Below are 24,507 nucleotides of genomic sequence, written 5' to 3'. Positions count from 1 at the left end.
GTTATTGGCAGATCCCGATGGACCCCGCGGACAAAGAGAAAACGGCGTTCGTGTTTCTAGATGGATGGATGGATGGATGGATGGATGGAATAACCTTACTGAAAGGTCCTGCGAGCTACGGGGCGCAAGGCCCTATAGAGCGGGCTACTCCCACGTTGGGACCAGGAGTTTTAACTCCCTGGCCACATCGTGGGCTCGCTGGACGGCCCAGAGCTGCTCCACCAAGTACGTGCTGCGTAATGCTTCTTATAGCCTGCGTGGGTCTGACCACACGGCCAGAGAAAGTGATGTACGTCTAGTGCGCTAAGTCAATTTTCGCAATATGTTGTGTGTAGCTCAGGCATGTGGTGATGTAGTCTGTTCTGCATGGGGTACGTGTTGGTTTGAAGCATTCTGAACGTGAGGGCTTGAGGCCTGGTGAGCTCATTTATTGTGAGGTGAGCTGTATATTCTGCGGTCTAGATAAAAGTGCGTTGTGATCTCGTTGTATGTGGAGGGAGGGTCCCGATTCTCGCGGGGATGGTCACGACCAGAATAGGTGGCGTCGCAGAGGGTTAGGTCTAGCGCGCTGCTGTGAGCCATCTTATTGAGATAGGGAGAGGCGTCCTCGATCCGTCCGAGGTGTGCCGGGAACCAGCAGATGGTGTGATGCTGCAGCGGTGCGGATGTATATTGACTATTTGTAGTGCTTGTCTTGCAACGGCTCCTTCCTGAAAGGCTTTGACGGCCGAGCGTAAATTACTGCAGACGTGGGTGGTGGTCGGGTCTGTGAGCTCGAGTGCGATGGCAACCTGTTCTGCTATGACTGTGAGAGCGTTTGTGACTTGACTGCTTATTGACCGTGGTGACAACGAAGGCCTTCCTGGACGGGTACTGTGCCGCGTCTGCGAAACAGGCTAGGATCTTATAACGTATTTCACGCAGGATGAACGATCCGTGTGCCAGCCTTCTGGGTTGATGGTGCGCGGGGTTCATGTTCCGCGGGAGTGGGCGAACCGTGTAGGAGTTGCGTGTGTCCGTCGGAACACTTTGGTATAGATTCTCGATTGCTGTGGTGTCATGACCTACTTTGGCTTGGATATCTCTACGCGGTTTGGTTCCAGAGCGTCTTGTCAATTGAGCCCGCTCTTGAGCTTCGGCGATTTCTTCAAGTGTATTGTGTACCCCCAGATGCAGCAGGAGCTCTGTTCCTGTGCTCTTGGGGATTCCCAGAGCTAGTTTGACTAGCTTCCTCAGTTGCACGTTGTGTCCTTTTCCGCTACCTTCCATCGGTGCATGACCGCCTCGTACGTGAAGTGGCATAGAGCGAAGGCGTGTGTTAGCTTGAGGAGATTTTCTTCCTTAAGGCCATGTTGTCTGTTTGCTACGCGTCGTATGAGATTCATGGCATTATTCGACTTTGTCATGATCTTCTCCACTGTCGTGGCGTTAGAGCCGCTGCTCTCAATGAGCATGCCGAGGACTCTGATTTTGCTGACGTGCGGAATGCTACCTTTGTCTTTTGTTCTGAGAATAATGGCGTGTGTGTATCTGATTTCGATCTTTGGCTTGGGACCGCTTCTCGATGGTTTGTACACAAGGAGCTCCGACTTCACGAGCGAAAATCGCAGGCCCGTGGGAGCGAGGTATTCCTCGATCGCGTCGATCGCTTGCTGTAGAGCGTTCTCAAGTGATCAAGTTCTCAAGTGATTCAGAGCGTTAAGTAATCTACCTATATGGTGTATTTGACGTTCTCGATTTGATCCAGTCTCTTGCCTAGGCCGGCTAGCGCAAGGTTAAAAAGCGTCGAAGAGATGACAGAACCTTGCGGGGTGCCCTTGGTTCGCAGTTTGCATTCCAGGGATTTGATTTCTCCTAGATGGAAGAAGGTCATTCTGTCGCTCAGGAACGATTTTGATGGACTCTATGAGTTCAATGTAATGATGTTCGGGCTGTGCTACGCTTCCGCAACCTATGAGCGGGGTATGGATACAATTCTGCGTAGCCTAAAGTGGGAGATTTGCATGTACGACCTCGATGACGTTGTGATCTTTGGTCGCACATTTATTGAGCGCAATAAGCGCCCCGATGTTGTCCTCTCCTGTATCAAGAACGCTGGGCTCATTCCGAACTCAAAGAAGTGTCAATTCGGTAAGCGGCAAGCATTGATATTCATTTATTTTGTGGATAAACGTGCCATCCGGCCTGGTCCACAAAAGACTGACGCCATCGAAGTGTTTCAAGCGCAACGGTCTGTGCAGGAGCTACACACTTTCTTGGGACTGTGGTCTTACTTTCACCGCTTCACTCATCGGTTTGCTGACGTTGTTTGCCGTTGACAATTCTCATACGAAAGGATGTATCCTTCGAGTGGATTGCCGGATGTGACGCCTCTTTTAGACAGCTTAGGTTTTTTCGACGTCATGCCTATTCTCCGACACTTTGGTCCTTCCATACCAACAGAAATTCACACAGATGCTACTGGTGTAGGCATTGGTGCTACACTGGCGCAATGCTGTGGTGGCCGATGTCACGTTAGTATTAACACTTAGACGGCTCACAGGACGACAAATCCGATGTCCCGCGTTAGGCCGTCTGGCATTATGGTACCAAAACTCATAGGGAGTCAAATCATCGACCTTTGGTGGAAGTGGTGCCCTCTAACTGTGGGGTTAACTTAGACGAACCACAAACTTTAGTGTTAATTAGGGTGAATTAGGCCATCAATTTCTCTATAAGCGTGAAGCCGAGGCGAATAAGAAGCGTCAGCACAACCTTTGATACTAATTAAGACAATGTTAAGACACAGTTAAATAAAATAAAGTTAATTAAGGTACTCCAACCCACGACTTTTGGTGAGAGTTGAATCCAGTTGGAGATGTGGGGGAAGCGGCGATATCTCCACATTGGATTCCAATTGACGTCGTGAAGTCGAGAGTCGAACCCACGACATTTGGCCTTAAGTCAAAGTTAATTAAGACAGATTCAATTATTGCACAGTTAATTAAAGCCCTAGATACCACGGCCTTTGGGGCGAGTCAAACTCTCGACCTTCGGTGGGAGTCGAACTCATTTGGAGATTTGGGCGAACCCTGATGTCGCCGAGTTGGATTCCAATTGACATCGTGAAGGTCGAGAGGCGAAACCATGAACTTTGGTATTAATTAAGACGAAGTTAAGGAAGGCACTGTTAATTAAGATCGAGCTAATTAAGGTGCTCGAAGATATGAACATTGGTGGGCGTCGTACCCTCTCACCTTTGGTGTTAGGGTGAATTAGGTACAGGTAATAGAGGTAGAGTTAAGGCACTGGAACACACGGTATTTGGTGGGAGAAAACAAGTAATAGGAAATAACAACGCATAAGAATGAAGATATATATATATATATATATATATATATATAGAGAGAGAGAGAGAGAGAGAGAGAGAGAGAGAGAGAGAGAGATAAAAGGAAGGCAAGAATGTTAACCAGTCAAGAACCCGGTTGGCTACCCTGCGCGGGAGCAAGGGAGTAGAGGATTAGAAAGAAGGGAGAGAAAGAGAGAGATTGGGGTAGAGAGACCTCCACGAACAGCACCACAGAGTCAAAGGCGCTCGCACAAGTCATACGTTCTCAAAAAGCACAGAATTCAATGTCGTATTCGGCGCGTGCAGGTGTTCTCGAAAGCGAATGCGCGGCCGCCTCTATGACACCCTTTATAGTATGCTCTAGGCTAGAGGATAAGCCCTCGCGACAGCTGTCTTCCACAATTGATTTGAACATTGGCCACTCGATACATTGGGTGACCCTGGGTAACTGGACTCCGTCAGCCCTTCAATCCTAAGTGGGGAGTAGGTCACTTCCCCGCCTTTCAATATTCGAAAACCACCTAAGCTTTTTGATGAAAGAGCGTGAAACAAATGCGAGGTCCAGGCAGCTGTTGTAGACAGTTCCATGCAGAAAGGTTGGGCAAGCTTCCATCATTTAACAAACACAGCTCTTGTTCGAAGGCAAATGAAACTAATCTTCTACACCTCGAGTTTATCTTGGAGCTCCTCCAGAGATAGTGGTGGGAATTAAAGTTTCCAGACATCACCAAAGTATACGGAGTCAATGTCGTGATTCGACGTAACCCCTCGCAGTCCAGCGAGGGGTTACGGCGGTTACGGTTATGCCTTTCTTCACTGCTAGGCACACGTGCTGGTTTTCATGGTCAGGTGGCACTGGATGATGAACATACGTAAGATCACGTCGCATGAAAACGATAATCTTGCTGCATTCTCCATGTGTGGCGGACATGAAGCACTTCTAACCGAACAGTCCAATGTTAAGCGATAAGGGCTCGCAGATGATGATAATGGCGAACTGATTCATAAACACAAACTGTCGAAAGTTCGGCATGCGTGACGTAAACCTAGGAGCCCGACATAGAAGCCAACAAAGACGCCGAGGACAATACTGAGGCCAATGGGTGGATTTTGGGGGAGTCGGATAGGTAGATTCAAGATACCCTTTAAAACTCAATCCTAAGATCGCAATAAAAAAACGGCTCATCGAATGGCTTGGAGTCCGCGGTGGCGCCAAAGATCACCGACACCCAACGGCGGTTAACCGGAGTGCTCCTGCGGAGCGCCATTTCCAACAGGCCTCGAAACGCACTTGGTCTGGCTGAAGAGTTACCACGGTGGCGCCAATCACCTACACCCTTGAGGCTCTCGCCTAAGGTGCTCCTGTGGTCTGCGCCGCGTAGGGTCTGGAGTGAAGACAAGCGAGAATTGGCATGGAGTCCGCGGTGGCGCTAATCACCGACAGCCAGGCTCTGCCGCTCCTGCGGGTAGCCGTTTCTTTCGAAGCGGCCATGGTTCAGCTCGGTACCCACGGTGGCGCTAGTCACCGGCAGCCAGGGGCCCGCCCTGCTGCTCCTGTGGGCCGGTCGTCTTCAACCCGGGCCCGACACGCGCATATCTGGCTCGGAACGCGCGGTGTCGCCACTCACCGACACCAGAGACTTTTGTCCATTGTGTTCCTGCGGCGTGCTTGTTTGGAGGACACCATTGGAAACGCACGTTAGCTCGGAGTCCGCGGTGACGCTAATCACCGACACGCGTACGCAAAGTCGTGCTCCTGCGGCTGTTGCACCTGGGACCTCGTGTGGACCCGCAATTTATGTGCGAGACAACAGACGAAACAACCTGGATCATAATAGACCAGGTTGTGGGTGGCGCAGCGTTGAATCACTTTATTTGTGCGCCTTAAGCATTCGCCTACGGTCTTAACGATGTTTGAGTGGTTAGGGCGTACATATATGCATTGACATTAATGCCAACTGTCGGGTGTTTTCTCGTTTGTCCGGTGAGCTTCATGTACTAAAGGAAAAGGAGTTGCCTTCATTCATAGCAGCGTCCAAAGAAGCCAAAAATGATATCAGCCCCGGTCAGTTTTGGCTTCGTGATATTTGGCATATCAAATGCTTGCGACGATATTTATCTACAAATGGCAGAAGGTCACTCTTTAAGCGTGGGCACATTCGGTGCTACGGATATGATTAAGAGAACGGGCCGACATAGGACGACATAGTGTGTGCGGCCCAAAACCACACTAAGTCGCCTTTTACAAAATAAAGTGCTTGATGAGTGCTGTTGAACCACTGCTTCGATCAGTTTTGCGACGCCACCGTACGAGTACGTGCTATCCGGCGGGCTTCTTCGACAAGCCAAAGTGTCTTGTCAATTGAATCTACGATATATAGTGAAAACGGTAGGGTGGATTCAAGGACCGTCTACGACGATCGGCACAAAGAAGGTAGAAAGGGATGTAGTGAGTTTTTTATAGCGTCGCGGTGTTATACGCATAAGTGATGAAGGACAAGACGTCAACCCAGTTCTTGTGGTCAGAAGAAGCCTACATGGCCAGCATGTTACTCAGCGTTTGGTTCGTCCGTTCAACAGGACCTTTGGTGTGTGCACAATGCGGCGTTGGGTATCGGAATTGTGCACCGCATAGACGAAGCAACTCTTCTACAGCGTCGGCAACAAATTGCCGACCGCAGTCACTTATGACCACTCGAGGGGGGTTATGGCGTCGAATAAGGAAGTGAGATAAGAAAACTGCGGCGCAAGCAGGGCTGTATGAGGGAATTGCTGCTGTTTCTGCAGACTGAGCAAGACAGTCAACACAGACTATCTTGCTCTTGATTTTGCGTCATCGAACAACGACCCAGCTGGTGGAGAAGACCCGATGGAGCTCTCGAAGGTCGCTTGTGACGTTGGCATTGATCAAAGATAAACACGAATTGCTTCGTCGTGTGACGCATCTGTAACCAGTAAAAACGAACATGGACATGCTGCAGCGTGCGAGCGAATCCCAGGTGATTGGATGTTGTGTCATCATGCATGGCACGTAGCACATGACTGCGGAGACTTTCCAGCGCAGCGAGGAGGAAGCGGCCTCCACTCACTGAGCATTAGGTTTTATACATCAGGCCGTCACGGACACAAAACTGACCACTGGCCTTGGGAAAGTGAACCGCGACAAAAAGAGGTGCCAAGCTGATGTCGTCATGCCGTTACGGCTTGCAAAAAGTAAGGCGGGGGAATTCAGGAGCAATAGCAGCTAGAGGCATTGAAGCAGTATTTATCGTAGTGTGTCGTTGCCAATGGTAGGCGAGAAAGGCATTCGGCGTCAGCATGACTGTGGTCACTCCTGTAATTTACCACAAAGTGATATTCTTGATGTCCTAAAGCCTATCTTGCCAGATGAGCAGGCGGAAAGGTGGATCTCAAGAAGTTACAAGTCAGCCTAAAGATTGGTGGTCGTGATAATCTTGAACGGGCGACTTTAAACTGCGAAATGTTTGATCCGCAAGAGCAGCTGCGACGCTCTGTGACAGTGAAATTCGCTCAGAATTACTTAGACAACGACTGGAATAAGCAACGATGTGTTCTACGGCATTGTATCGTTGTATAAGCACTGCTCCGGTGCATGTCCCACTGAAGTCAGCATGCATTTCGGTGGGCGTAGAAGGGCCGAAGCGACACAGGATAAGGCCCGACGTATGTAAGAACTTGAGTTGGCAAGGCGACTGACATACTGGGGTCCAATCGAAGGGTACATTTTTTTGTAATAGACGTGTCCCCACTGGATGCACAATGACGGCGAATCGCGTAACAAAATGGCGGAAATACGAGCATAATCCAAGAAAACTGAGGAGCACTCGTGCAGACGGTGGTGGCTTGAAGGTGCTGACTTCCTCAATTTTCCGTGGATCAGGTGGCACTACATCCTTGCTCACGAGGTGGCCGAGAACCCATGTTTGCTGTTCATCAAATCGGCAATTCCGATAGAATCAAGCCAGCTTCCTTCATGCGATCCAAAACCAGGCAAGGAGGGTGTTATGCTCTTCAAACGTACGGCAGAAAATGACAAAATTATCCAGTCAGCACAGACACATCTTTCACTTTCGTTCATGAATCTCTCAAAGGTGTCGGGCGCGTTACAATACCCGAGCGGCACAACGCTAAATTCGAACAAACCGTCTGGTGTCACAAATGCAGTCTTCTCTTTGTCACGCGCATCAAACGCGTATGAAAACCACGTACGCAAGTAAACAGCCACATCTAGCCTACAGGCAGTGAATTCAGGGCTGCGCGCTCTAGATGCGCAGTCGCGTTCAACATGAGCTGCAATGTGTGCTTCGGCGCCGTAGTGCGGTCTCGGAGCGCTTTCGACCACGGACAGCGTATTGCACTTCATATTGAACGCTGAGGTAACCTAGAGTAAGCAGCTGCGCAGAAATCTACCCCTCCTTCTCCGTTTCCCTTCCCCCCTTGTAAGCAGGTGTTTTTGGAAAACAACAAGGCGAACACCCAAACCCGCAGAAAGAAAGAGAGAGAGACGACGAAAACAGCCAATTTCTTTTCATTGTCCCGCAATACGCGTCGCAGTTATACTTTTTTTTTGTGTATCGCTGTACCGAGATATTCTAGGGCCCACGTGTTTGTGGTGTCGAGAAAATGATTTGTAGATGGCGGCGTCGACGCGTGCCCCGCCTCCCGACAGGCTGGCAAAAATGCAGGTATTCGCTCGTGCGCTTAGACTTGAAAAAAAAAAATAATAAATTATGGGGTTTTACGTGCCAAAACCACTTTCTGATTATGAGGTGCGCCGTAGTGGAGGGCTCCGGAAATTTCGACCACCTTGGGTTCTTTATCGTGCACCTAAATCTAAGTACACGGGTGTTTTCGCATTTCGGGGCTTAGATTTCACTGAAAGTTGAACGAAGAAGCTAGTCGAACTCGATTCGCAGCTTCAACTACCAGCGCAAGTGCTGCTCTGGGACAGCAAAACGCCAGTCATTCTATGATTGTAGGGAGTTTTAGGAGAGCAACGCTCCCTCTCCCTCATCCTTGGTTCAATAAGTGGTCGGCAGGTATAGCAAAACGAGTTAGTTCGGCATCCTAGAAGTGTCAGTTGCCTATAAAGCTTAATTTACTATTACACTTTACTGTCTCCTTAACAGCACCGGGCTACTTTTTCTTAATGCTTTTTCGTGTTTTTTCTCGCAGTGAACGTGACACGAAGCAGCAGATAGCGCCCGACAACGTGCGCGCATTTGTCCTCTTTCTATTAAGCGCCGCGCGACAGAAAAAAAAAAAAAAAGACGACCGATCGCAACAAAATGAACAAACGCAACGCTGAAATTCCCAACTGCAATTTATGTGAAGGAACAAAAAGGGACATAATAGTAGGCGTGCGCAGACTTGCATCCTCAAAGAAAAGCGCCCCTCGGCACACGACACAGACGTCACGCAAACATTCCTGCAAGTCTTCCCGTCCCCCTCTCTTTTTCTTTGCACTCGTGCAGATAATAACGAGTCAGCACAAACTAGCCCGATTTCCAGCTCTGTACTCTTACTGGCTTCACGCAAACTACGTGCTCCCCTGTACGTCCGCAACTAATGCGTCGCAGCGCGTGGCTTTTGTTTACAAACAGGCCACTTGTTCGTCTCAAGGCGCCGGCCGCGAAGAGATATACTGCACACAATGCGAGGCGAGCGAGTCGAGTCAGGACCGCGTGCTCTCCCTTCTCCCTCCGTCGTTCCTCGGGTCTTGCCTCCTTCCCGCAGCAATGAGTCAAATGCTTGCGTCACGGCACGCGCGGTTGGCGGCGGCGGCGGCAGCACCAGCCGGCATGGTGCCCAGAGACCGAGGGCGAGGGAACGCGAAAGGAATGGGTGAGATAGAGTTACTGTATTATGCTACCAACTTGGTAAATTACAGCAACTCTAGGGTGAGAGAAGCAGAAGGCTGTTCACAACAAGCGTTAGGATAGCGGTGTTTTTGAATCGAATGAGAATATTCGAGGAGAGTAAATTTCGAATACTGAATCGAGTACCGAATATTCTGACTTTCTAAACAAACGGAAATATGAAAAATATGCAGGTTTCCTAAAGTGGAATTTGAAAGAAAAAAAAAATGGTTTACGTTATGTCATTTATGTAGTAGAATTAACAACTGGATGACAGGTTAAAAAGCTTGTGCATAATAAAAAAAAAGAAATAAAGAAATCCGGGAACACGAACGTATCTGATGAAGCAATCACTACGAAAGTTATGACTTAATGACCACTTACATCGGCGCTTCTCCGTCTACCCTGGATCAACTGTTATTTTCGCTTATAGGAATAGAACAGAAACGAATATTCGACAACTTCGAATAGTGGGTTTAATTTCAAAATTCAATACCAATTCAATAACAAGGGGTTATTCGAATCTTACCCTGTATTTCGAATATTCGCGCAGCCCTACATTGTTTGCATAACGCCATGACTCGCACGGTCACCGGTGTTTCCTGCAAAATGCCTGCAAATAAATACTACAGGAAACTCAGCTCAGCTAGTATGGCTGAGGTGTCCTGGACTGCCAAGCTCGCCGAGCCGCCGTACAATGCGGCCACGGTGGAAGAAGTATTCTTCCACCGTGAATGCGGCTTTCATAGAGCCCGTGGTGAAGTGGCGCCACCTTCCGACGCTTACAAGAGGAGCGTCCGGTTACTGGCGCACCCTAAACACATCGTTCTAGAGGAGAACGTCAAAATTGGATTTCACCGCTCTTTCTGCGCATGCGTCAGGAACAGGGAATGCGAGAGTGAAATGTGGGGACTCTCGGTCCTTGAGATTTGTCCCCTGGAACTATGCGAAGTAGAGACACTATCCACCTTTGCTCCTCGTCGTTTCTCCTCTGTCTTGCTCTCCCTCCTCGACCGTGGTGCCGCCTACAACGCTTGAGCGTGGCAGATGGTATCTGGTGACCTTTCGCCGAGTGAATGCACGCATAGCAAAACGATGCGGTGCGCTTAAAGCGTTCGCGTTGGGTTTCTAGCTCCGAGGAAACTCGTGCACAGCATAGAATTTTCATATTGAGGGTTATGCAAAATAAGTGACGGCAGCTTTATTTTCGATTTTGATAACTCTATTTAAAAAAAAATCATCCAAACCAGCGCTACCCAGGTGAAAATATCCCATGTGGTCCCCCTTGATTCCCAACTGGTCCCCATTGAACTGGCTAATGGTGAAATTCCCAGTTTGTAGTGGTCCCAGCCCCCACTGGGACCAGCTGCAATCAGTGAGCACTATTATTGGCAGCAGCTCCATACAGTCAAGGTGCCCATTGGCAGCCTTGTATTCAGAGCTGCTGCTAAACGAGGGCAATTAGGCCACTTTATTCGTAAAGTTCATTTATTAACATCCTACGGATCGACCTTTTCCATTCCCTTGGATAGTGCCAGTCACTTGTGAGATTTTCTCACGTCTTGGATTTTCTCGGACAGGAGTTTTGTTATTGAGGCCACAGTTGCAGTGGTGTCTTCTCCTTTCAACTGGCCCCAATAGCGGACTGCGGCTACAAAAAAAAAAAAAAAAAGAGATAGCACAGCAGTGCATAACATTTAATAATGTTGGCAAAATGTCAAGAAAAATTAAGATTTTTTATAGAGAATGTGCCGTTATAGACATTTCAAGGTTACAGGAATCTATATATAAGCAAATGTTGCCATTATACCTGTCACAACGTTCACTTTTTTAGGGGGTAAGTGGCTGCTTCGGTAGCTCCCCAGCTGCTCTTTACTTGGGTGCAGCAATGCCACTCACACTCCTGTTTGCAAGCCCATCTGTGCCCCATATCGCTTGAGCGGTGTCTGCATACAAGCGTTGTTTTTTTTTGTTTAATACTTTCGCGGCTTGGTTTGCAGAAACAATCACACCTTCTGCCAAACGAAACTGAAAGGAACAAGAAACATCCATATTCATATTGTTCGAAAAGAAGGATCTCCCTGAATGAATTGTGCAACCAGTTGTTTTATCTAAATTTGTACAGTTATGCAGTTTTTAGAGCACTGAGAGAACAGAAATAAAAATTCCGATAGGAAGGATGTGAAATGCAGTTGGGTTGTGCGTGCTTTCATTGACTGAATAAGGAAAGCCGGGTTTGCTCATCGGAAATCATGTTCTTCGACATGCCCATCAACCTTCAGTTTCAGTGACTAAAACAATTATGAGGCTTTACGTTCCAAAACCACGATTTAGTTGGGGACTCCAGAATAATTTGGACCACCCGGGGTTCTTTAACGTGCACCTAAATCTAAGTAGACGGGTGTTTTCGCACTTCGCCCCCACTGAAATGCGGCCGCCGTGGCCGGGATTCGATCCCACAACCTCGTGCTTAGCACGCCCAACATCATAGGCACTAAGCAACTGTGGTTTGTCGTTTCAGCGACTGAAACATCAGGGAATAAACTTCAATATAATCATAAGTAAAATGAAAACTACTGCCATACAAGATGGGCGAATACCGGTTTAGGCAGCATCCATTTTTCACATCTCGTTATGACAGTGACAACCTAATGGGCTGTTTGAAAGGCTAGCATGCCAATATTACCTGTTGAACCACTAAACATGAAAAGGAATGTGAAAATAGTGTGCAGTGGTACTTACTGATCCATCAGAGAAGTGTACAAAGTCTTTCTCAGGCACGAGATAAAAATAAAAACAATCAAATCTATGCGACACCTTTAATGCCACTGTGTGTGCAAGTAAGTGTTTTAAAACAAGCTTAGCATTGAAATAATTCTAACTAGACACAATTACAATACATTCGACACAAATGAAGAGCATGGCTCCTATAAGAAACAAGCTGAGCTATACAAGATTTAGACATTAGAGAAAAATATTCTGGTAATCACTTCGACATAAAAATGAAACATTGGATCAGTTGCTTTATGAATGGTGGTATGGGTGGCTCAAGGCGTTTGCATTCATTTGTTAGATACAAAGTACATGTGGGCACTCAAGTAAGAGTACAGCAAATGCATTTGTCCCACAGCAAATAGCAGCATAATCAGGATTAAATGAGCCCAATGGAGTTCGCTAGACCAATCTAAATGATGCTAATATTTTCGCATTCACGAAAGCATTGTTCAGAGAGAATGGGAATAAAAGAACGTACTCAGTATGCCAGGTGCGTCACCCCCCTGGGCGTTGTCGTTATCAAAACGCCAGCCATAATCTGTAATCCCAGAGTGCATGCTAGTTAATCAAAAATCACCCTATTAACCTTGTGTGTTCAAAAATACTTAAAACTGCAGGGTTTAAAAGGGAGTTTTAGGTTAGGAGGACGCAAGTGTTAGGGCCCCCTAACTGCAGAGTGTGTCATGACGGATGCTGTAGTAGCGGAGGGCTCTGGATTAATTTTGGCCACATGGCCGTTATTTAGCGTGCAGCCGAAGCACGGTACACGAACATTTTTACTGTCCGAATTGGAATGCGACCACTATGGCCGGGAGTCGAAGCTGCGAACTTGTGTTCAGCAGCATAATTCCATAGCCACTGGAGCCTCTGCGCCGGGTAATGTGTTTATATGTTCTCTACCTTTCTTCAGAATCATTTTTGAAAGGCTTTTGGCTAGATAGTAACCGGCGAACGTCGTAGCGGCGCCTGAGCGGAATTTCCATCACCACGCAGCACCGGATAATCTACAAGCATCATCATGGGCAAGGCTACCCTCTCACCCAACGGAGACCTTACAGCGCTACCACGTGACCAGAGAGTGGATGACGACATGGAAGCATTCCGCTATAAAAGGCTTTCCAGCGGACTTGCCTGGCACTGGGCACGGCGGCATCACCACGATGTGGGTCGTATCTAATCCCTTCCTGTATTTTGTACAGGTCAGCAAACGATACAGAAAATGCTTTCGTTCTGACGATCCATTTTTGGTGGTGCTGCGTGCCCACGGTTGTTCGGCTCCGGAATATGTTGCGCATTGTTCGATACTGCTTCATGTCTTCGATGGTTACTACTGCTTTGTGGCGACATCGAAACTAACCCAGGCCCTGACCTCGCACAAATAGCAAAACAACTTAGTGAGATTGCAATCGACATTAGGGAAATTAAAGAAAAACGCCTTACTGATATTGACAAAAAGTTAGATTCCTTGGCCAGTCTAGAAATTAAGGTTATGTCGTGCCAGGAGCAAATTGCTTACCTTGAAGCAAGAATTGATGACCTGGAGAACCGAAGCAGAAGGTCTAATATAATTGTTTACGGACTACCTGAAGCTGAAGAAGAGAAAACCGAATCGCTAGAGGGTGCTGTGAACAATGAGATAATAAAAGGTATTCTTGAGCTAGAACCAGTGGCTATAGAACGTATTCATAGGTTGGGATGGCCATCGCCTGGCAAGGTCAGGCCTGTTATTCTCAAGCTCCTAAATTCAAGAGACAAAATTACAATTCTAAAGCAGGGAAGCAAACTGAAAGGCACGAATTACTCTATTGGCGAGGATTTTTCGGTAAGAGTGCGGGAAATCAGAAGAAAGCTATGGCAAATCTGCAAAATGAATCGAGAAAACGGCGAGAAAGCCTCGCTGGTATACGATAAGCTATACCTATATCAATAAAAAGGCATACGTTTGGGACGAAAACAAAAATGATAAAGTACCTATTCAAAAAAAACGGAAGCAAAAAGCGACGCACGGCGGCAAGCGAAACCCGACGGCCAAATACTCGAAGCCAAGCGCCATTGCCACAGACATAACTGAGCAATGCGACCAGATCCCTCGTCTGGAAAGCACACCCAAAGTAAAAATCCCTAGGTCCTCCAAAAAAACCGGAGATGTAACCAAACGGAAAGAACTGAGGCTACTTAACATAAACGCGCGCAGTGTCACTAATAAAATAGATAAGTTAGAAACCATACTTATGCAGCATGATCCTCACATCGCGGTGATAACAGAGACGTGGCTGAGAAAGGAAATTAGTGACGATGAAATCTTTCCCTCATGTTACAACGTATATCGAAAAGATAGAACTACTAGAGGTGGGGGAGTAGCTATCCTTGTTAAACCCGAAGTAGAAGCTACGATTACAACTGATGTTGGCATTCCTGAATGCTTGTGCGTACAGTTATCCTGTTGGGGACATAGCTTCATCTTATATGCATGTTACAGGTCGCCGGACGCGTGCCCGGAGTATTTAACTGTGCTCAAAGAACATATGTCACAGTATCATAATAAGAAAATTTTCGTGGTCGGTGACCTTAATTTTCCAAGTGTGGACTGGGAGGGACTGTCCTGTTCCCAGGCCAGTAAAAACGCTATCATTATTTTTGATATGCTCGCTCACGACCTAACTCACATAATCAAACAACCCACACGCGTACAAGGACATGCAAGCTCGGTTCTAGATTTGGTATTTGTAAATAGGGCTTTTTCAGAACATACCATTCTAGTGGAACAAGGGCTGTCCGATCATGAACTTGTAAGCGTGTCAATTCCTCTTCTTAAATGCAGTAGCTACTAAAAATCTCCCATTCGGTATTTTAAGGACTATTCCCGAGCTGACGATGCTCGTGTGCTTGAATACATGGAAACCGTACTTGCTGACTTTGATGACGGCTCCCCAAACACGGGCGCTCTTTGGGACACATTTGTTGAGACGTGTCATTATTGTATGAGCGACTTTATACCCAGCAAACGCAAACAAACACATAGGCGTACACCCTGGATGACTCGTGAAATCATTAAATTGAAGAGAAAAGTTAAACGGCTAAGAAAGCAGCATGCACAGTGCAGCGTTATCAGCGATCACCAAAGAATCCTTGCACAAGCGATGCATCACGCAAAGGATTACTACTTTAAAACTGTAATGCCCAATTTTATAAAGAATGATCCTTCCAAGTTCTGGAATTATCTTAGTGAAACCAAGAAAGCAGTTTCGAAGATATCAGTTGACGGTAGCATAGTCACAAATTATGAAGATATAGCAAATCATTTTAATGCCTATTTTCATAGCGTGTTTTCAGTATCCGGACCATGTACGCCTACCGCAACGTCATTTCAACCTTACGAAGTCAATTTTATTTCATATCCTGGTTTGGTTTCTATGCTTTTAAACACGAAAAAATGTTGCGGTCCTGACGATATTCCAAATGTGTTTCTTCGACGATATGCCGAATGCGTTGCCAAGTTCTCTTTTATTATTTTTAATAGTTCCTTGTCAACAGCAACCTTGCCGCGTGACTGGAAGACGGCCCGAGTAATCCCTATCTTCAAGAAAGGCGACAGATTATTACTATCTAACTACAGACCAATATCTTTAACTTCCTCATGTTGTAAACTTATAGAACATATTATAGCCACTCAAATTACAGAATTACTTGACAAACACTCCATATTAACGAGTTTTCAGCACGGCTTTAGAAAGAAGTATTCGACAGTGACGCAACTCGTCACTGTTACGCATGAGTTTGCCAGAGGTCTTGATAATAATATTCAGATAGACACAATATTTTTAGACTTCTGTAAGGCCTTTGGTAAAGTTCCTCATGGCAAACTAACCTATAAACTAAACAACATTGGTCTTCCGAAGGTGTTGGTCGCTTGGGTGGCTGAATATTTGAGAAATCGGGTGCAGTTTGTCACAGTCGAGGATCAAAATTCGCGCCTTCTACCAGTCACGTCGGGTGTGCCCCAAGGCAGTGTGCTAGGGCCGTTGCTATTTTTGTGCTATATAAATGATATCGTAGATATAATTGATCCAACGGTTCAAATTCGATTGTTCGCAGATGACTGTATATTATTCCGTGAAGCTTGCAGTATACATGCTCAAAAAGAACTAAACAAAAATCTCGATTACGTATACCAATGGTGCAACCAGTGGGACATGGTCGTAAATGCACAAAGAACAGTTTCCATTTCTATAACTAAAAGAAAATCCCCTTTTCAGTATGCTTAATCCCTAGGTTCATCTACAGTTAATCATGACGATAGCTACAAATATTTAGGTGTAACGTTCACTGCTAACCTCTCCTGGAATTCACACGTCGATAACATTCGTTCCTCTGCTTTCAGAAAGTTGTGTTTCCTAAGACGCAAGCTTCGTAATTCACCACCAAATGTAAAACTTCTATGCTATCAATCATACATCAGACCAAAGCTAGAATATGCAAGCATAGTATGGGACCCCTACACAAAACATAGCATTGATAAACTCGAAAGAATTCAAAGACAGGCTGTTCGATTTATCTTTTCTAAATTTCGTCGTGTGGACTCTCCGTCGGAACTAATGACAGCGAATAACATACCCCCCCCTTCAGTATAGAAGAAGGCAATTTCGCTTGGGCTTCCTGAATTCTCTCCTTGACCAGCAATTCGCTATTGATCCTTCCTTGTATTTATCCCCCCTATCCACAAGACATACACGACATCAACGACCAAGATCTTTAACGCCATATTTCGCAAAAACAGAAGCTTATAAATTTTCCTTTTTCCCGCACACAGTGTCCCAATGGAATTCTATACCAGAGCGCGATCGTCTTGCCATCGTGTAGCATTGCATACATTTAGCCATTGTGTTCATTTTTGCTATTTATTTGTATCTGGATGTAAAACGTAATGAATGTGCACCCATATACTCAATGCGATTTGTTAAATATGCCCGTCCTGCTTGGACCACGTTATGTGGTCTGCAGTATGTATAAATAAATAAACTAAAATAAATATGACACAGGTACAAATCTCTGCGAATAGTTTATTGAAAATTCATTTGCCTAAAAATGCTTTTAGCTGAATGTGAGAGGAACTGAAAGTACTTGCCCTCTGTCATTGGACTTTGCACTACGTGATCTGCTTCTGCAGAAGAAGTATCAAATTATAGTGGTTACATATTAGAACTTTAGGTCGCTATAAAAAGTTTATCTGCCCTGTGATTAAGGCCATAATCACACAAAGAGAAGCAAAGACATCTTTTCTGCCAAACCACAGCTCTCCATGTACTAACCTTGCCTGGTGCAAATGGCTTGATCTGGAATGAAATACAGTAAAACATTTAGTAGAACACTTTAAAGAAAACAGAGTTGCTTAGAAATAATATAAGTACTTCAGAAGTGGTCCCAGAAGTATAGAGGAAATGAAACAGCTCACGCATCCTTCCATGGCCTTTGGCATCATGCTCCAGCTTGGTATGAATGCCTTCCACTATAACAGACGAGTTTAAATATTAGCATAACACGTAACACAGTTGATCATTAAAACTACTAAAACAAGTCAGCAATATGGCATGTATCTGACAAGGAATGTAGGCTTTCAGCCTTTCAACTAGATTGGTAGATGGAAGAACTTACCTTCCAATGGAAGGTAGGTCTTTATGGTTCTTGCTATGGTCAAATCTCTGAAGAGAAGCTTTCACTGAAACAAAATGTACATGCGTATGTGCCAATTATACCCATGTACTTAATGCACATTCGATAATTAACACACTATGAGCATACTTGTGTCAAAGTATATGCAATTATTGTAGGTTCAAGCCAAGGTGATTACGCTTACCTTAAAATATTGTTACGTAAGAAGACGCAGAGGAAAAGCTATATACAAGTATATTTACAACGTAATACGCCGCACTTGGCCAAGAGGCAACAGCCCGCGCTAGCCTCTAATCGTCGTCGTCGTCTTCTTACTGCTCGCCTCTTCGTCATTGGTAATACTATTCCGTAGCACTACCCCCAGCGGCAAAAGCGCCGTCCCGGAGCGACTAAAGGCCGGACTCGGAAGCAGTGTAGTAGGCCTTGAGCCTACTGACGTGCACGACATCACTAGATGCCAGAGTAGATGACGAGGTTGAGCTCACAGGAGCAATTTCTTACGTCACAGGCGTCACCTGGCGCAGCACGCGGTAGGGCCCTGTGTATCGCGAAAGGAGCTTTTCTGAAAGTCCGACGTGACGAGAGGGCGACCACAAGAGCACGAGCGCACCAGGCGAAAACTGTACGTCACGGTGGCGGGCGTTGTAGTGACGCTGCTGAGTGGTTTGCGAGCCCGTCAGTCGAGCACGGACAAGCTGGCGAGCATGGTCGGCGAGCGCGATGGCGTCGCGCGCATACTCGCTTGTTGAGATAGAAGCAGGAGGAAGTGCCGTGTCAAGGGGCAAGGTCGGTTCACCACCGTAGAGTAGATAAAAGGGAGAAAATCCGGCGGTGTCGTGCCGGGAAGAATTATGAGCAAATGTGAGGTAAGGAAGGGCAATGTCCCAGTCGTGGTGGTCCTTGGAAACGTACTTAGCATATCGGTAAGAGTACGGTTTAACCGCTCTGTGAGGCCACTGGTTTGAGGATGGTATGAGGTAGTCAGCTTGTGTTGAGTGGAGCAGGAACGTACAATGTCGGCGATAACTTTCGAGAGGAAGTTACGACCATGGTCAGTGAGCAGCTGTCGCGGGGCGCCATGAAGTAAGATAATGTCACGCAAGAGAAAGTCCGCGACGTCAGTGGCGCAACTGGTAGGGAGAGCCCGCGTGATAGCGTACCGGGTGGCATAATCAGTTGCGACGGCTACCCATTTGTTCCCAGAGGATGACGTTGGAAAGGGACCGAGGAGGTCTAATCCAACACGAAAGAATGGTTCCACAGGGACAGTGATCGGCTGGAGATGACCGGCAGGTAGCACCTGAGGTGTTTTCCGACGCTGGCAGGTATCACAGGCAGCAACATAGCGTCGGACGGAGCGAGCGAGACCAGGCCAATAGAAGCGGCGGCGGACGCGGTCGTACGTGCGGGTTACGCCAAGATGTCCTGCAGTAGGTGCGTCATGCATCTGAAAGAGCACAGTCTGTCGTAGATGTTTTGGCACGACAAGAAGAAGATCAGATCCGTCAGGGAGGAAGTTCGTTCGGTACAGAATGCCGCCCTGGAGGACATATTGCCGAACGGACGCGCCGGTAGGTGTAGAGCGCAGACGCTCGATGAGTGCTCGCAGCGGTAGGTCTCGGTACTGCTCATCGGCGATGTTAGCGAAGGCAGACACAGAGAAAATGCCGTTGGCGGTACTAGTGTCGGCGTCGTCAGGCTCGTCTACCGGGTAACGAGTCAGGCAGTCAGCGTCCTTGTGTAGTCGGCCAGATTTGTAGGTGACAGTATATGAATATTCTTGGAGGCGTAAGGCCCAGCGACCAAGTCTTCCTGTAGGATCTTTCAGTGAGCATAACCAGCAAAGCGCGTGATGCTCTGGGATAACGGAAAAGGGTCGGCCATATAAGTATGGGCGGAACTTCTCAACCGCCCAAACAAGGGCCAGACACTCACGCTCAGTGATGGAATAGTTGCGCTCGGAGGGTGAAAGGAGCCTGCTGGCGTAAGCGATAACACAGTCGTTGCCGCGCTGGCGTTGTGCCAGCTGCGCCAATTCCGTGACCGCTGGCATCAGTACGGACTTCGGTAGGCGCAGAAGGATCGAAATGGGCCAGAACGGGGGGCGTTGAGAGAACGGCGATTAAATGCAAGAATGCAGAGGCCTCGTTATCGCCCCACTGGAAAGGGGCGTCTTTTATCAAAAGCTCGGTTAGTGGTCGTGCTATGGCCGCGAAATTTTTCACGAAACGGCGGAAGTAGGAACAAAGGCCGATGAATCTGCACACATCCTTGAGACACTTCGGAACAGAGAAGTGCGTAACAGCATGGATCTTGCCTGGGTCCGATTGCACTCCGTTCGCGTCAACGAGATGCCCAAGGACGGTAATCTGGCGACGGCCGAATTGGCACCTCGATGCGTTCAGTTGCAGACCGGCGCGACGAAAAACGTCCAGGACTGCCGAGAGGCGCTCGAGGTGCGTAGCGAACGTTGGGGAGAATACTATAACGTCGTCCAAGTAGCACAGGCATGTGGACCATTTGAAACCATGAAGAAGGAAGTCCATTATGCGTTCAAAAGTGGCAGGAGCGTTACATAGACCAAACGGCATCACTTTGAATTGATAAAGACCGTCCGGAGTTACAAAAGCAGTCTTCTCGCGGTCGAGATCGTCCACGGCAATCTGCCAGTAGCCGGAGCGGAGGTCAATAGAGGAGAAGTAGCGAGCACCATGGAGGCAGTCAAGGGCGTCATCGATCCGAGGTAGGGGATACACGCCCTTTTTGGTAACCCTGTTAAGGTGCCGATAGTCCACGCAAAAGCGCCATGAGCCATCCTTTTTTACCAGTACAACAGGTGACGCCCATGGACTACATGACGGTTCTATGATGTTCTTGGCAAGCATTTTGCGAACTTCTGCGTGAATAACTTGACGCTAGGCCGGTGACACTCGATACGGGCGGCGGTGAATAGGAGGGGCATCGCCGGTATTAATGCGATGTTTAACAGCTGTAGTTTGGGCCAAAGGACGATCGTTAAAGTCAAAAATATCGTTGTAGGAAAACAGAACGCGGTAGAGCTCACGAGCGTGCTCGGACGGCATGTCGGGCGCAATCATTTTCTGTAAGTCGGCGATGGTACAAGTTGTCGACTGCGATGGTAGAGGAGGATCGGCTGAATTGTCGTCTACCTCAATAGATGCTATTGAGTGATCCTCGAATGAGCAAAGCTGGGCCAGAGACATCCCGCGTGGCAGCACTTGTGTCGTCAAGCCAAAATTGACCACTGGCAGGCAGACGCAATTCGCCGTAATAGATAAAACGGTATGAGGTACCGTGATACCGTGTGTAAGGAGGACGTCTTGCATAGGAGCCGCGATATAGTGACCGTCGGGCACTGGTGGGGATGACACTAGGTCAACGTAAGTCAGTGCCGAAGGTGGCAAGCGAACGAAGTCGACGGAACTGAGGCGAGTAGGGTGTTGTTCAGCGGGATCCCGAACAGGCAGGTCGAGGCAGAGAGTACTGGCAGAGCAATCGATGAGAGCAGAATGTGCGGAGAGGAAGTCTAGGCCGAGAATGATGTCGTGGGGACAGTGAGCGATGACTGTGAATAGCACGGTAGTGGAGCGATCGGCGAAGGAGACGCGGGCGGCACACATACCAATTACAGGGGCTGTTCCGCCATCGGCGACACAGACAACAGGCGTCGTGGCGGGCGTGATTATTTTCCTCAGCCGGTTACGAAGGTCAGCGCTCATTACCGACAAATGCGCCCCAGTGTCTATGAGAGCAGATACAGGAACACCGTCGACTTGCACGTCAAGAAGGTTCAGATGAGTGGGCAACGCCAGTGGAGGATTTGGCGGCGTAGGGAGCAATGCAGCGTCACCTCGAGGCGCTGCATCATCTAGTTTTCCGGCTGCGAGCGGCGTCCGAAGGGAGTCGGCGAAAAGGAACGACGGGGCTGGGGAGAGCGAGATTGTCGTCCTTGGGGCGAAGGTGAACGAGAATAGGGGCGGTTCGGCGCAGGAGAGTCAGTGGCGGCATTATCGGAGCGTGCGGCATAGGGACGAGAAGGGCCTCCTGAGGGGCGAGTGTAGGCAGTATAAGCAGACCGGGTCGGGGAAGTCCAGCGACTTGCGCCGACTAACACTTGAGGATGATCTATTGTTTGTTAGCATCCATGGTATGTGTTTTGCATTTCTGCACTCTCATTCACTATGCACTGAAGCAGAAAAGCTGTAGTTATGAAAGAGGCTGCAAACCAATTATATGTACTCTACAATTGCTCTGAGGCCATGCAATGTTCATGCACAGAAATGGAAAATGAAGTGCAGTGGTAAACGGACAGTACAACTAATTGTACAAATAATAAATTTAATTTTTTAGAAAGTGAGTGCAGTAACATATCTAGAGTACCACCACGATAAGACACTGCTTAATTGGACCAGATTCTATGATGGAAGTCGTGTGCTGCAGTATGATGTTTGAGAGCAAAATCGCAAGCTTTCAGCAGAAAGAAGGCAATCTTCCCTCGTAATCCCCACCTACAAAGTAATTCAATATCATGTTGACTGGTAGTATAAATAGGGCCTTTAGTTTTTCTCAAGGCCCTATGCTTTTGGGAAAAACCAGATAATTTCAAATGTTTCTACCCCAAACTAGTTCGATAAAAATTTTGTTAAACCACATTTCCCCCCAGAATCACACTTCTGTTAATGGCAGGAATAAATCCAGGCGTTACAAAACTAATAAACACTGCTCTATTTGTGTCAACAAGTCACGGGGATATATTACTAACATTCATCAAGACGATGAGCAAAACGTGAACAAGGTGAATGCAGGAGCCAGCGTTTCGACAAGTGGACTTGTATTCTTCAAGGCGACGTATGCTTTCCTCGCCACAGTATATATAGGTGGGGTTCTTCTAAATGGGAGCGGGTGTGATGCGGGAGGATGCGGAAACGAGGGAAAATGTGTTAGCGTGTCGAATTGAGAGTAAAGGAACGCTGTGTACAAGGTACACAGCGCCAGGGTACCCCCTCCCCCCCCCCCCCCCCCCCTACCCTGGTCTCTCAAACGCACGCGCGTTAGCCGGCGTGTCAAGGGCGTCTGACACGCCGGCTGACAAAAAAAGGAGAAAAAAAAGAAGGAAAGGAAAGGAAAAAAAGAAGGGTGGGATACGCCAAGAAATGAAACTAAGTGTTGTTGCCTATAGACCGTTTTTTCGTAGGCGCCGCCATATTGTGAACTCAGTGGCGCCGCCTATGAGCAGCGCCATACTGGCTTGGGTGAAAGCGTTGTTTTGCATGGCAGGTATAGGAGCGGCTACAGTTGCAAGCGTTTTTTTTGTTCGTACTGGTGTGCTGTATTTCGCATGACGTGCTGTGCTCTACATCGGAAGTCATTCTGTGTGACGTGCTGAATTCATTTAACTGGATATGGCCGGAGTTTCTGCTGCTGGTGAAGCAGAAAGTGCGCCGGTGTTGAAGCCTACAATCAGCCTCGGAGGTGAGTTGCTTATTCGTTTCTTTTTAAGAATTCCACTGTAGATTGCGATGTTGCTAAAGTTTCCCTGTATTTCTCGAACTTCAGCAGGAAATGACCAGTTGAATAAACGTTAAGCAATAGTAACAGCATGTGCGCCGTTTTATTGTTCGCTTCGACAAGCATTAACTATGTTGTAGACACATTGCGCGACTGCTCGATTAGACGCGGCTCTTGGTCGGTCCCGCTTTTGATTAGGTAGTAATATGATGTCGCACAACATACAGGCCGTTGAAAAGCTATCTTTATGTTCGACCTTCGTATCGCTGGTCCTCTTCGATGCGCCCACCTGTGTTACGGAAATCGCGTCCTGACAAGGAGCCGCCGCATCCTTTTTATGCAGTGTCCATTATATATTACTCATTACTGGGCGAGGAACCGTTCCTGAAGCACAACTCTTATGTAACATGTCTGTCAGTAACTACAGCGATCACCATGTTGAGCCAAGCCATCGGCCTCGTAGACGGCATCGGTTCAGTGTAGACGTAGCACCGTAGATTTAAGAAAAGCGAGAACAGTATCGTTGGTTTACGCAGGTGTGCTCATGAGTGGCGCTCAGATGTTTGACAGTTTTCCAGACGCGCCTTTCCTTCAGACTGCATTGAGTTGGCAGTACGCAAGCACTGTTATGTTTCACCAATCCAGTCATACTTGATTGCCCACGAGAGTGCTGGTTATTCTGAAAATGTTGCGGCACTTGCATATTTGTAACGTGCGACAACACAAACAGTGGCCTGCTGAGCAATTGATGTTATTAATCGACCGCCGTATGTGCATGCCGTCATTTCTCGCTTCCATATGGTTTCCCCGCACCCTTTATTCTGTTTGGTGGATACATGCTTCAGCACTAACCGCAGCATTTGTATTGATAATTTGTGCTTTTGTCACTGCCACAGAACACTGGTTTTGGCACCAAAAATCCCAGACTCATTTTTTAACACCCAGACAACGATATCATTGCGACTGTCATTGCTAAAGCTACAAAACTAATCTACGTAAAACGAAAGCATTTTGTAGGCGCGCACTAACAGAGTGGTCATGACTAAATCCTTCCTGACCCAGCACTGTGCCATGGTCGCCGAAGAAGTGTTAGTTCTCAACGAGTCATATTTATGTCCTGCTACTAGTGCGTTAAGCCAGCAACTTCTGAAATGTATGCATGACAGTGCACTGTTTATGGCATAAAAGTGTGCACTGGAATAATGTATTTTAGCACATGTGAGGTTATTTACATAGCAGCTGCATTTCATTATTTCAACATATCTGCGCAGAAATGTAAAAAAAAGTTGTTGTTTCAGTTTTTTTTTTCACAGATGGCAAGTGTTA

The 24,507-nt window shown here is 47.3% G+C and overlaps 1 protein-coding gene across 2 annotated transcripts in view; it reads left to right on the top strand.

Annotated features, from left to right (window-relative positions):
- The window catches only part of LOC142576239 (uncharacterized), a 138,631-nt gene that overhangs the window by 80,417 nt on the left and 33,707 nt on the right, over nt 1–24,507 (top strand). Inside the window, exon 1 of one of the 2 annotated variants that reach the window (XM_075686273.1) lies at nt 9,141–9,193. The exons of the other annotated variant lie outside the window; for it this stretch is intronic. Within the exon in view, the coding sequence (XP_075542388.1) occupies nt 9,151–9,193 (43 nt within the window). The 5' untranslated portion in view covers nt 9,141–9,150. Of the gene's footprint in view, nt 1–9,140; nt 9,194–24,507 lie in introns of those variants that run through there. 2 annotated transcript variants of the gene reach the window in all.

This window comes from Dermacentor variabilis, chromosome 3, assembly GCF_050947875.1.
Source record: "Dermacentor variabilis isolate Ectoservices chromosome 3, ASM5094787v1, whole genome shotgun sequence".
In the NCBI taxonomy this organism is placed as follows: Eukaryota; Metazoa; Arthropoda; class Arachnida; order Ixodida; family Ixodidae; genus Dermacentor; species Dermacentor variabilis.
This window is presented reverse-complemented; position numbering and strand designations above follow the sequence as displayed.